At 59.9% G+C, this 14,166-nt stretch overlaps 1 protein-coding gene across 1 annotated transcript in view; it reads right to left on the bottom strand.

Annotated features, from left to right (window-relative positions):
* Positions 1–7,306: 7,306 nt before the first annotated feature.
* Positions 7,307–14,166, bottom strand: part of RUVBL1 (RuvB like AAA ATPase 1) — a 29,594-nt gene continuing 22,734 nt past the window's right edge. Inside the window, exons 9-11 of the mRNA XM_079122137.1 lie at positions 11,977–12,079; positions 8,815–8,906; positions 7,307–7,658 (exon numbers count right to left, since the gene is read on the bottom strand). Of these exons, the coding sequence (XP_078978263.1) occupies positions 7,499–7,658; positions 8,815–8,906; positions 11,977–12,079 (355 nt within the window). The 3' untranslated portion in view covers positions 7,307–7,498. The remainder of the gene's footprint in view (positions 7,659–8,814; positions 8,907–11,976; positions 12,080–14,166) is intronic.

Here is a 14,166-nt window from a genome sequence, read left to right as displayed (position 1 = left end):
TCCCTCCAGCCGGGCGCTCTGGGCCCCGCGTGGGGCAGAGCGAGCTGCCAGGGCGGCCGCCTCCCCGTCACACGGTGGAGCCCGGCTGAGCTGCAGAGCCCCCGCCTCGCCGTGCTCCACATGCTTCCGTCAGCGCTGGACTGATGTCCTCGTGCCGTGCCCGGGAAGGGGCCCTGGGACACAGGCCACTCTCCCCACCTGTTTAGAGTTCTCACTGCACTTAGGGACCAAAGGCAGGTAAGGAAGTAGAGGCCACGGCCCCTCGGCCTCCACGCGCTGGCCTCCGGGCAGGCAGTCAGATCAGGGCAGGGCCTCGGGCTCCCCGGGACATCGCCCCACCGTCTGGTAGAAGAGCCTGTGGTGACGAGTGACAGGTCACCAGCCCAGAACTTCCTGGGCTCCCAGGGTGCTCTCAGGGGTCAGGCCTGAGCGCAGGGCCGCGGTCACACTGTCCCCGTCTGAGGCAGGGCGGGCTGACCAGCAGGCCCACCCGGGACACCACCTCGCCTCAAGCCACCGGGCGGCCAGGCCCCCAGCCCAGGCTGACACCTCACCACACGTGGCCTTGTCTAGACCCAGTCCTGAGCCCCGCGGTTCCGCCACCAGCCGCCTGCCCAGCCCCAGGGTCCTCCCACTGTCCCTCCTCGGCTCCTGCCAGTGTGGCGGGGCCTCCCGGGCCACCATTGGGAACCCGGTGGCCTCTGGCAGTCAGGCCCAGCGCCCAGGCCCCGAGCTGTGGGCTGCAAAGCCCCCGCTGTCCAGAGGGGCTCACGCTCCTGCCGCCCCGTGTGGCCTGGGCTCACAGCTGTGGGCAACGAGCACAGTGGGCAGGCGGGCGGGGCTGACCCAGCTTCCAGGGGACTGTCACTGTGGACGCCCACATGGCGTCACTGGGATACGGTGGATAAGTGGTGAATAAAGCCGACTTTTTACAAACCGCTGGGTCGGCTTCTCCTTCTAGCGCGCTCCTCCCCCCAGAGGGCTCTGCCTGTGCTCCCAGCAGCTGTGGAGGCCGAAGCAGGAGGATCTCTCTGCCTGCGCTGGACACCTTGGAGCAGAGCCTTCCTCGCCCGGCCTGCTTTGTGGCCAGGCCCCCACGAAGTCCCAGGAGCAGATGACCCACCAGCCTCCAGTCTCATCCTGGGGTGGGCCCAGGCCCAGGGAGGCGAGCTTCCTGACGAGGCCCGCGGACTCCTGGCCTCGACTGCACACCCACAAGGCCTCTGGAGGGTCAGGTGCCCTCGCTGCGGCAGCACCCGCCTCAGCCCCTTGCCCCAAGGCCTTCACTGAGCCCCAGGGGTAAACAGCAGAAGTTGCGAGAGGGCTTCTGAGCTGGCCAGCTGGGTGTCCTTGTTCCCGGCCTAACAAAGCCCTCGAGTGAGGCTGCAAACGGACGCCCCAGTCCTCCCTCCCTAGGGCCGGGTCAGAAGAACCTCCAAGATTCGTTATTGAGGAAACATAAAAGGAAACAGATGAGGGGAGGCTGCCATTTGTATCTATAGACAGGATGAGAAGATAAATAGACTGCATCAGAAAAGGTCTAGCAATTTCCATAAAACTAAAACGCGTACCTACCCTCTAGGCAGCTGTTCCACTCATTTTGTAAAAGATCTATGCCTACACAGAGACCTGGGCAAGAACATTCATGGCCTGGTGCATACCTTTAAGCCCAGCCACTCGGGAGGCTGAGGCAGGAGGATCCAAAGTCCAAGGCCAGCCTCAACAACCTAGTGAGACCCTGACTCAAAAAATAAGGGCTGGGAATGTGGCTCCGTGGTTAAGCACCCCTGAGTTAAACCTCCAGTACCTAAAAAAATTAAAGTGAATACAGCAAATACTGAAGGCTGGGTCATGTCAGGAACGGAGCTTTGAGCTTTGTGTCTGCAGTTCAGAAATGCAGAGGAGACGTGGGGCCGGAAGCCGCAGAGGAGGATGGGAGGGGTACTGCACGTGATTGACAGGTCTGGGGGTGCTCACCTGGGATTCTTCCAGTGTTGGACATGCTAAGTTTCAAAATTAATGTGGGGCATACCCTGTGCCTTTGATCTGGCACCAGCCTTCTCTAGAGGGACACGCAGGTGTGCCGGGAAACGGGCGGCAGAGGGCAGGCATAGACGGGAATCGTCTCTGTGCACTCCTTTGACACTTTCTTGTTTTGTTTTGGTAGCAGGGATTGAACCCAGGGGCCGTAACCACTGAGCCGCATCCCCAGCCCTTTTTATATTTGATTTGGAGACAGGGTCTCACTAAGTTGCTTAGGGCCTCACAAAATTGCTGAGGCTGGCCTCCACCTTGTGATCCTCCCAAACTGCTGGGATTGCAGGTGTGTGCCACCGCACCGGGCTCCTTTGGTACTTTCTAAATATTGAACCATGTTAAAAATGATCCCCTGTACTGTATGCTGCACACGTAAATATAATATTCTGCAAATTACAAGTCCGGCTCCGTAAGCCCCGCCTTCCCCGACTGCTCTTGCCCCAGGTGCACGTCGTGAAGCTCCTTTCGAGGCCCGATTGCCGCCCCCAGGGCCGGGAAGGGGGCGGGGCGGGCGCTGGGTGCCGGAGGCCACGCCCAGGGGCGGGGCGGGGCGGGGCTGGGATCCGGAGCGTGCGCGTCCGCCCGCGCGGGGGCGCTGCAGCCTCGCGATCGCGGGCGCCGCTTCGCTGTGGGGACGCTGCGGATCCCGCAGGAGAGCGGCGAGGGACCGGGACCCGCGCTTCTCCGCTCGGGTCGCCTCGCGGCCCCGGCCCGCCCAGCCGAGCCCCCCATGCTCACCCCGCCCCGCAGCGCAGCTGCCCCGGGCCGACCCCTTAGTGATCGCGGCCGCCCCTGCTCGCGGGTCCGGCCCGCCTTGCGCTCTGCTTCGGGGCGACCCCGGCGGGCTCGAGGGGGAGCGTGAGCGACGGCGTGGCGGGGCCGCGTCACCCGCAGGAAGGCGCGGAGCGGGGCAGTGCGCTCGCCGCCGCCGTGTCCTGCGGGGACCGGGTTCCCAGTTAGGATGAAGAGGAGGCGGGCGGGTGGCCCCCAGGGCCCCTGGGCTCGGCCGGTGGGTTGGGGGCTTATCCCCGGGTTGGGGACCCGGGCGAAGGGGTTTTGCGCGGAGGTCACCAGGTCGGGCCCCGGGTGGGCGGGTCGCTTTGGGACTTGGCACCGGGGATCGGACGCCGGGGCGCCTTTTATGTTTAGAAACAGTCTCTGAGCAGCGAGGCTGGCCTCCAGTGCGCGCCTCCTGCCTCAGCCTCCTGGGTGGCCAGGAAGACGCATGCGCCCGGCTCGGCTCTGGGTTCGCATTTGGCGGGGACAGTGCAAAGGGGCCTGCCGAGGACAAGGAAGGCGGCCGGGTGGCTGTCCCGCTGCAGGCGGGGGCGTCCCGGAGTCACCTGTCCCTCCACCCCGCGCCCCGCCCCGCTGGTCCCACGGTCCTCGGATGAGCGACGGTGACGCGTCTGCGCTGCGCTCCTCGTGCCGGTGCCCCGCGCCCCGCCGCCCCTCCCCGCGGCGGCCGGTGTCCCCATTAATCACGCGACGCTGACGGCGCCGAAGTGCGCGCGGGCGGCGTGACGGCGACGTGGCGGCGGGTGACGGAGCGGGCGATCCGCGGGCCCATCGGCGCATCTTATCGCGCCGGCCCAGCCGCCGCCCGCCGCGCGCCGCCCATTGATCGCGCGGGGCCGGGGCCGGGGGTCAGCGCGGGCCGCGCCGAGTGACAGCGCATCCATCGCCGGCGGGACGGCGCGCATGGCGGCCCGGCCATTAATCACCGCGCCTGCCGGCGAGTGACGAGGGGCGACAGGGCGACAGGCGGGCGACGGCGGCCCCTCCCCGCAGCCGCGCTTCCGGTCACCCTGCGGGGCGGCCCGCACCCCAGGCCGCCTGCCGTCCTGGAAGGGGACGAGGGCCAGGCGAGCGGACGGGCGGACAGCGCCCTGCGGGGTCTGCCTCCGAGGCCCAGGGAGGCCCGGCCGCTGCCACGAAGGAGGCCACCTCTGCCTCCGGGCAGTGCTAGGACGGGCTCCGGGTGTCCGGCCGCTGCGTCCTTCTCAGAGCCGGGCCGCGAGGGGAGGCCTGGGCTTCGGCCTCACGGTCTCCGCTCTAGAGCGAGGCGACCACCGGGCCCAGCGCCCCTCTGCAGGAGCCCAGGGGCCCGGAGCGTGGAGCCTCGCGGGGGGGTGGCCTCGGTGACCAGCTGGGATGGTCCTGCCGAGAGGCACCGCGAGGCCGAGCGCCTCCGACGGGCCGCTTGGGGGCTGGTGTCCACCTCGCCCCCCAGGTCCCCGGGGTGTGGCCGCACATGAGGGTCTACAGGAGACGGAAACCGAGGCTCGAGAACAGAAAGGGACTGGCCGTCAGCACCAAGGGCTGGAGAGAGGAGGCCAGGACAAGGGAGGCTTGTTGGCACCCTGTCACCTCTGCCTGCGGGGCCTTCAAGAGCTCCTCGTCCAGCTGCCCCGCCCAGAGCTGACCCCAGGGTCTGAGAGGCAGCTCCCCACCTCCCAGACTCCAGTTTTAGAGAACTGGCTGCGAACCCGTCACTGTGCTGTGAAAGCATTTAGTCCCCCAAACCAAGTAGCCAGTGAGTCCACCTGGAGAGGCTGGTGGGAGAAGTGTCTGCCCTGCAGGAACAAAAGAAGGGACAAGGGGCAGAACTGTCCTTCAAGTGCCCTTCTGAGCCGGGCGTGGTGGACATGCCTGTTATCCCAGCAGCTCCGGAGGCTGAGGCAGGAGGATTGCAAGTTGGAGGCCAGCCTCAACCACTTAGCAAGATCCTAAGCAACTCAGTGAGACCCTGTCTCTAAATAAAATAGAAAAAGGGCTGGGGGTGTGGCTCAGTGGTTAGGCACCCCTGGGGTCAATCCCTGGTCTCCCCCCACCAAAAACAAAAAGCCCTTCCGGTTCTCACCTGCACTCGGGCCCCTGGCAGAGCAGACAGGAAGCTGGGATCAGTGTGCAAACTCTCCTCTCCAGCCACCCAATCCCGTCCCGGAGGCTCCCAGGAGAGCCTGGGCCCAGAGCTGGACAGACCCCCTCCGGGGAGCAGCGGTCCTGCTCACTCCAGCGCTAAAGCCATTCTTCAGGCTGGAGCTGAAGCAGTGCAGACAATGGGGGCTGCTGTAATCGCCGTTAGATTGTGTGTCGGCCCGATAAGATGTGACAAATCCGTCCTGCCCATGGGCTCCGTTTCCCTCGGGGTGATGGATGCAGAAACTTCTCATCGTTGGCGAGGGATGGCTCGTAAAAACCTCCTCCGGAAGATGGATGTGACCATCACAGGCCTTGCCGGAAAAAATAGGAGGAAGATTAAAATAACCAAACCTTCCCACCTACCACCTACCAGGGCCGCCCTCCGCCCTGCGGGGCCTCGGGGAGCGGCTCGGCCATCTCCCTGGACACCTGAGCAGCAGGAACCGGGCGGAGACCTGAGGAGACCTCACACCCCGGTCCCTCATCACGCTGGTCTCCAGGGGAACCTCTGGGCGGCTGGGGGAGACTGTCCCAACCCGTGGCTGAAGTCGCTGTCATATTTTAGCCTGTTCGTGAAACACTGTGAAGGTTTGGGGGCGAGGTCAGAGGCCAGGGTTTCCGGGGTTGACCCTGCCCTTAGAGGTCAGATCTGGACGTATTTCCAGCTGCTTCGAAATACCCACAACTCAAGAGTCAAGCCCCACATGCTGGCTCTGTACCCTGAGGCATTTCCCAGGTGATCTGGGTGCGACTCCAGCTAGTCTGATGGCCCATCCACCATCCATCTTTTTTCGTGGGTGGGGATTGAACCCAGGGCTGCTTCACCCCTGAGCCACCTCCCCAGCCCTATTTATATTTTATTTAGAGACAGGGTCTCGCTGAGTTGCTCAGGGCCTAGCTCAGTGGCTGAGGCTGGCCTCCAACTTGTGATCCTCCTGCCTCAGCCTCCCAAGCACCTGGGATGACGGTGCACCACCGCGCCCGGCCTGGCTTCCATCTTTGCCCAGGCAGGTGCCATGACCGGACTCCATCTCCTTACAGCCCCTAGGCCTTCGTCGTGGGGACAAGACAAGACATCAGCGTGGACAGTCCCCAGCGCACAATAAGCACTGGCCACGTCTTAAGCATCCACCATGGTATTTTTTTGCAACATGGCCAGAGGAGCGGCATGGCCTTGAGGACACGGCATCCAGGACAGGTGACGACGCACCCTCACCCCACGAAGGGTGGCTCATGGCCCCATGTGCGCTGCTGGGATTTCTCCAACAGGCCAGGCTCGGGGACAAGACGCGGACACCGGATGGAACCCTGGCTTCACCTCTGCCCTCCTGATCCACAGGCCCTCACGGCCCTAACCAACCCCAACCCCAACCCCAACCCCAACCCTAAACCTGACCCCGACCCTAACCCTAAACCTAACCCTGACCCTGACCCTGACCGTAACCCTAAACCTGACCCTGACCCTGACCCTGACCCTTCTCTGGAGCAAAACAACCTCTGATCAGATGACGCCTGGTGGGTCCCAGGCCCCCTGCTGGTGGTCAGCACAGTCCAGCCGGCAGGCGCGCAGCAGCTCAGCGCCCAGAGCCGCCTGCTCAGCCTACTGGGCAGGAACCTTCTGGAGCGGCGGCTGCCCTCTGCCCACAGCGGACGGCCCGGCCCAGGGGCAGAGCTGGGGACGTGTGCAAGGGGCCGGGGTCAGTGGCAAAGCGCCCAACGCCCGGCTGGAGCAAGTGAGCAAGGAAAGGCGGCCGCGGGGTCAGCACGAGGCCACAGGACACCAGTGAGCAGCCAGGCCGGAGCCAGGGCCGGGGAGGGTGCTGGGCGCAGGGGTGGGTGACTGAGCCAGGAACCCACCACCCCACTCAGCCCGGTCACGGTCAGCGCCCACTGTGCCCCCAGGTGGGTCCACTCCTTCTGACAAGTGGACCCTGGGACCTTAGCTACAAACGAGGGCCGGCCGTGACATGCACAGGAGCACACTGCCACCTCCACAGTGAGGCTCTAAAACTAAAACTGTTCTAGAACTTTCCCCTTCCAGCACTGGGCATCAAACCAGGGCCTGGTATATGCTGTTGATTTTCAGAAAGCTTAAAGGAGTCGGGCATGGTGGCACACACCTGTGATCCCAGCGGCTCAGGAGGCTGAGGCAGGAGGATCATGAGTTGGAGGCCAGCCTCAGCAACTGAACAAGGCCCTGAGCAACTCAGTGAGACCCTGTCTCTAAATAAAACATAAAAAGGGCTGGGGAGGGGGCTCAGTGGGTAACCAGCCCTGGGGTCAATCCCTGGGAACCCCAAAATAAAAAAAAAAAAGTTTAAAGGAGTGAGGGAGAGAGAAGAGGTGTCTTCCAAATAATGTAAAGAGTTTATTTAAAAACACATCAGGTGAGGAAGGGTTCCTTCAAAGCAATCACAAAAGTTATAATTTAAAAAAAAAATATCTCTGCTGTTCAGACAGAACCAACAACACTGCAAATCAGGGTTCGGCCCTCGCCTAGGGCGGGCCCTCCTGCAGGTGGAGTGACTTAGCCGGGTCACTTCATGTACTTATCCTGCTGGTCAGCCAGGATCTTGGCGGAGGACTTGGCGTCGTAGAAAAGCTCGCTGATCTCCTCCACGTGCTCTTTCTCGATGCTGTCCTTCCCGTTGATCTTGGCGAGCAGATTGGCAGGGGTCAGCAGCTGCACCGAGTACCTGGGGCGGGCAGTCCAGGGCAGGGGTCACCCTGAGTCCACAGAAGGGAGCCCCCCCCGACCGCCAGATCCACAGGCAGCACGTTCTGCAAGCCGAGCCCCTGCTAGGCTCCAGTGGGTGGTGTAGACCCTGCCATCTGTAAGAGACTGCTGTCACAGCCCATTGGATGGGCCACCAGCAAGAGTACAAGATGGTCCCACATCTTAACTCGAGTCTAGAAATTCTCCAAGCCGGGCGCGATGGCGCATGCATGGAATCCCAGCAGCTAGGGAGGCTGAGGCAGGAGGATCGCAAGTTGGAGGCCAGCCTCAGCAACTTAGCCTAAGCAACTCAGCGAGACCCTGTCTCTAAGTAAAATATAAAAAGGGCTGGGGAGGTGGCTCAGTGGTGAGCGCCCCTGGGTTCAATCCCTGGGACCAAAAAAGATAAAAGAAAAAAGAATTCTCCAACAGGGGCTGGTCACACTGCTGCTTGAAAATGGAGTACGGACGTACATACACACAGATGCCAGCAGGTGACAGCAATGTGGACAGACACTCGTCCTGCAGGGGAACACGGTAGGGCCAACGGCAAGCCAGTGTCGCGCACAGGCGCGGGGGGCTGGGCTGGGGCCCGGGCAGAGTGCTTGCCCAGCCCGTGGGAGGCCAGGGCTCGATCCTCGGCACTGCACAAAAATAGATAAAAAATGGAATAGAGGCACCGTGTCCAGGGCCATTTCCTAAAAAAATTATTTAAAAAATAAATAAGAGTGCCAGCCAACTGCAGCAGCTTGCAAGCTCCATCCCAGGGCGGGTGGGTGTGAGATGATTCCAGAAGGCGTCATGAACGATCAAGGACACTGTCCCCGGTTTGGACAGCAATTTATGCCTCCATACCCTCCTCGTCCGCCTGGCCACCAGCCTCCCGTAGGACAGGAGCCAGGGCAGGCCCCAGAGAGGCGGGCTGAGCTGGCGCTCCCTGCGGAGCCGGCTCTGGGCTGTCTCCTCTCCCCAGGGTCAGAGGCCTCCCACCGAGGACGAGGGGCACTTCACCCGTCACGCTGGCTTTGAAAACCCATCTCCAGGTTCCCGCAGTCTAGACTGCAGTGTCCTGAGACTTGTCACACCCGCAAGCACAGAGGCAGCCTGAGCCCCGGGCTCCTCGGCCACCGCCTCACCTCAGAGTGGTCTTGGTGCCGATCTCCCCCAGGTGGTTCAGCGCCTCCTCGCTGATATTGATTCCTTCCGTCTGGGCTCGGATTTTAATGATCTTTCAGAGGAGAAAAGACACGATCGATAGTGACTGGGTGTTGGGCACGGTGGCACACGCCTGTCCTCCCAGCGACGGGGAGGCTGAGGCAGGAGGATCGCAAGGTGGAGGCCAGCCTCAGCCACTCAGTGAGGCCCTGTCTCTAAATAAAATATAAAAAGGGCTGGGGACGTGGCTCAGGGGTTAAGGGTCCCTGGGTTCAATGCCAAATGTCCCATTTCTAAAGTGCTTTAAAATGAACCCTGTGTGTGTCTTGTCCTGCGGGACTGGGGAGCAGGGAGCCGCTGCACCTCCTGGGGACACGTGCAGGCTGCACTCTTCCTCAGGGCCGGTGTCGCGATCACCTGGCCACAGGGTGCCCCGCACCCACCTGTCCCCTGGCCGGTCCTTGTCCCTCCACCGTCCCTGGCACGAAGAGAACCAGGCCCTCTCTCCAACCTGCCCCGGGCCCCCTCGAGTCCCCAGCCGTCCTCTCCAGCCTGGGTGCCACCAGCTCCGAGCCCTCAGGCAAGAGGAGCCATTTTTTATTTTCTTGATAAATTCGATGGTTACATAAATCAAAAAAGTTACTTTTCGAGATTTACCCGCCCTCCTAACATCACCCGAGATATCTAATCTATCAGGACGAGGCCGGCGCGTGTCGCAGCGAGGATCCTGGGAAGCTGGAGGGGGTGGCGGGCAGGCGGCAGGAGCGGGGACGCGGCGGCGTGGGGTCCCGCGGGCGCGGCGGCGCTGAGTGATAAGGGCGGCGGGGTAATGATGTCGTGTGTGGTGGAGCCGAGATAACTCGAGGGCTTCGAGCCGCATATAATACAGGAATTTTTCACTCTGGCAGCTCCGTAAACAAGATATCAAGAAGCCCTTGTTTAAATTAAAGCCATAAAAACACCCCCGGGGTAGAGGCACCGGAACCGGGGACACCAAGTCCTCCCTGCAGCCTTAACGAGGGTGTGCTGGGACAGCCGTGTCCAGCCCCGCCCGGCAGATGTCCAGAGTGACAGCCAGGGACCCAGTGTGGGCAGGTTCAGGACAGGGAAGCTCAGCAAGGTGGGGCTGAGAACAGGCCAGGGTGCACCTCAGGGGGCCACCTCTGCTACCAGGAGCCCCGGCAGAGCCTTCTGGGAGTTTGATGCAGACAGGCTCACTCAGGTTTTTGACAAAGATACCCTGATCCAGGCGGGCACGGTGGAACACGCCTGTCATCCCAGGGGCTCGGGAGGCTGAGGCAGGAGGATCGCAAAGCGGAGGCCAGCCTCAGCCACTGAGCAAGGCCCTGAGCAACTCAGCGAGACCCTGTATCTAAATAAAATAGAAAAAGGGCTGGGGAGGTGGCTCAGGGGTGAAGCGACCCTGGGGTCAGTCCTGGGACCAGAAAAAATAAAAAGATCCTGATGTGTTTAAACACCCCACAAACCCTGCAGAGGTTGCAGAAAACTTCTCTGCTGGGCTCATCGGGACGTGGGATCTTCTAGAAGGCTCCTCACTTGTGCCTGAGGAGCTCTGCCGTCAAAGGCAGAGCTCAACACAACAGAGCAGAGCGGGGGTCCCGGATGAGCCAAAGGACAACCACGGAAAAGAGCGGGGAGGGAGGCCGAGCGCCACCAACAGCAGACGCCCCCGCACACCGCTGCACGACTCGGGGCTCCTGAGAAGCTGGAGATCCGCAGGCAAAAGGCCCCTGGGGAAGCTTCTGGAAGTCCAGGGAAACAGGCATGCTGAAGCCCAGAAGCCGAGCGTGCGAGCCTCAGGCTCGGCTCCTGAAGGGCAGGGAAGCTCCGCTCTCTGGAGCAGGTCACAGTGACCGAAGGGGCTCCCGCCTCAGACGGCTTGGTAAACGAGGTCGTTCATCATCTAACGGCCTGCGGGCATGGTATACGAGCTGTCGGCACTGATGGCAGAGGACACGAGTTACCTTCAGTTTGCTTTTTAAAACCCTGACCCCAGGCCCCATCTAGTCTGGCCCTGCCTGCATCCTAGCTTTTTTTATACCAGGGACCGAACCCAGGGCTGCCTCACCCCTGAGCCACGTCCCCAGCCCTTTTTCTATTTTACTTAGAGACAGGGTCTCGCTGAGTGGCTGAGGCTGGCCTCTACCTTGCAATCCTCCTGCCTCAGCCTCCAGAGCTGCAGGGATTACAGGCAGATGCCACCTTGCCCAGCCTGGACCTGGTCATTTCCAAAGAAAAGGCCCTTCTTGCAAAGTGCCAGATGAGAGCCCCACTCTGGTGAGCCCAGAGCCGGGATCAGTGTGGCCCTGGCCCATTCAACACCTCCAGCACGGCCACACCCCAGACCCCACGGGAAGAGCACCTGGGCAGGTGAGCAAAGCAGAGGAACAGCAGCACGTGCCACCCCAGGGGACACACCCAGGGCCTGAGCACCGTGGAGGGCCTGCAGGCGGACTGTGCGTCCTGGCTTTGCTGCTGAGCAACCCGTCAAAACCATAAAGCAGACGGTGACCCTGGGATCACCGAAGCCCAGGGCACTGAAGCCCCGGATTACAAGGTCAATTCAACAAACCCCACTTCCCGATGCCCTTCCCAGCCATGGAGCGTCATCACCGTGATCCTGGGGACTTGGCAGCAGCCCCCCAGGACTCTGGGCTGCAAAGCCACAGACCTGCTCAGCCTGGCCACCAAAGCCCCGAAACACACAGCACTCACCTCACTGTGAGCTACGGTGGCCTGCCCCAGGCCCCGCAGGAGCTGGCATGCTGTGGGTTCTTAGAAGAGAGGTGAGCAGACGAGGGTATGGGCAGGGTCTGGCCTGGGCACAAGGCCCAGCAAAATTTTACTAGCCAGGTGCAGTGGCACATGCCTGTGATCCCAGCAGCTCGGGAGGCTGAGGCAGGAGGATCACAAGGTGGAGGCCAGCCTCAACCACATAGCAAGGTGTTCTGAACAGGCAAGACCCATGGGGAACTGAGGTTCTATGAGCATGCAGGCCACGTCCTGCTAGACCAACCCATCTTTCAGACGAGGGGACTGAGTCTCAGGGAAATCGGCACCACCCAGGAGGACAACGGGGAGCACACCAGGCCCGAGGCCGTCCCCTTGCGCAGAGGGCACACCTGCTTCATCTCCTGCGGCGTGTACAGCATGGTCCTGATGATCATCACGCGGTCCAGGAGGTCCAGAGGGATGCCGTGAGGAGACGTGATGTCCTCGGTGCCCCTGCAAAGGCCAGATGACCTGTCACCCACATGAGCAGCTAGTGACCTGAGAATCAGAGCCAGGGCCACTAACATTCGGGTTGCCTGAGAAAACCTCTTTTTTGTTGTTTTGTTTGGTACTTAACCCCTGAGCCACATCCCCAGCCTTTTTTATATTTTATTTAGATACAGGATCTTGCTGAGTTGCCTAGGGCCTCGCTAAGTGGCTGAGGCTGGCCTCCAACTTGAGATCCTCCTGCCTCAGCCTCCTTAGTAGGTGTGCGCTACTGCACCCAGCAACACTTTAAAAAAAAAAAAAAACAAGGAAGAACTCTAAAGATGAAATTCCATCATGATTCAAATCTAAGGTATCTGGTATGTCTGCAATCTTCATGTTAAACAATGTAGCCTTTAAAAACCACATTTAGAGAGAAAAAAAAAAACCCAAAACTACTTTAGGGTCATGTGCAGTGGTGCACACCTATAATCCCAGCAACTTGGGGAGGCTGAGGCAGGAGGACCACAAGTTGGAGGCCAGCCTCAGCAATTTAGTGAGGCCCTGTTTCAACATGGAAAGGGCTGAGGATGTGGCTCAGTGGTAGAGTCTCCCTGGGTTCAATTCCCAGTACCATAAAAAACTACATTTAACTTGTAGTTACTGAATTTCGTTTAGGTCCTTTTTTTTTTTTAAGTTTTATTTGGAAATTCTGAGGAATTTTAAGATCTCAGTTTTGCCTTTTTAAGCTATCCCAAGGACAAAAATATCCAACGTTGTACTCGATTCTTTATAAATTCGCTTTGATTCAGCCAAGGTAACAAATAAGAAGTCCGATGAAGAAAAGATCAGTGCAAAATGAAGTCTCCCTAATCAAACATCAAAAGAAGAGACTTTATAGGAACACATTAAGAAAATTTCTTTAGTTTTGAGTCTATAAAACTAAAAACTTCAATAGAAAGTCTAGTAAAAAAGTGTTTCGCAACCACTAAGCATTTTTGGGGGAATTAAAGATACATTTTTTTTAGATATAGCCAAGCTATGAGTCTCTGGGAAAAAACTCTGCGTTGGAGTCACAGCCAGAGAAACAGAATCGTGCTCCATCCGGGTAGGATGGGCTGAAGTGCATCCTGCTATCACGTGCGACTACTCAGAACAAATAAAGAAACAAAGAAAAAGAACAAAAATTGATTCATGAGAAACCGTTTCTAGAACTCCACCCTGCTGGGCACGGAAGTGGGCCAGCTGAAGAGACCCCGTTGATGCCCACACACGCTGACCTCGGCGGAAGTTCTCGGGTTCGGAAAGAAAGCAGTTTAACAAGGCAGTCGTAACCGCCACCCTGTATTCTAAAATTGCTAATGATAACCTGCAACTGGCAATAATTACATTTTGGCTACAACTTAGTAGACTTAGTCCTGTATCTCAGGAGTTCATTTCTGAGCCAGGCCTGGTGCTGCACGCCTGTCATCCCAGGGGCTCCGGAGGCTGAGGCAGGAGGATCGAGAAGTGGAGGCCAGCCTCAGCCCCTTAGCAAGGCCCTAAGCAACTTAGTGAGACCCTGTCTCTAAATAAAACATAAAAAGGGCTGGGGATGTGGCTCAGTGGTCAAGTGCCCCTGGGCTCAATCCCCGGTACCACAAACAGAAGGAAAAAGAAAATTCACTTCTGGCTTTGGCCTGAGCCGACTATTAATTTCAAGGTTTTACCATGCGGGACAACAAACTGTTCTGCCAGGGGCCGTTTGGGGCTCTCAGACCACGGTCCAGTTGTCCTTGGAGTCCAACACGGCGCCTGTGCAGGGAGCCCGGTGCTTCTAGAAAGGACCCGCCACACCCACTCACTCATGCAAAATGGCCGGCTGCCGTGAGCACTGTCTTCACGCCACGGCGGCACTGTTGACACTGGACCAGTCCCCCTTCCTGCCCCTGGTGCAGGGTCACTGTGTCCCTGTTACTAGGTGATCCCATGACTACGGGGACGCAGGTAACACCTTTTCTGCTGTCGGAGAGCAGCTGGTGGGTAAGCCGCCTCCACCTGCCTAAGAACACTTACAAGCCAGCCCCCCGGATTCTACGGGAGACTCGCGAGACTCGCGGGAAAAAGTCCTTTCA

Source organism: Sciurus vulgaris, assembly GCF_902686455.1.
Source record: "Sciurus vulgaris genome assembly, chromosome: 19".
Lineage (NCBI taxonomy): Eukaryota > Metazoa > Chordata > Mammalia > Rodentia > Sciuridae > Sciurus > Sciurus vulgaris.
Note: the sequence above shows the minus strand (reverse complement) of the source record. Positions and strands in the feature narration are given on the sequence as shown.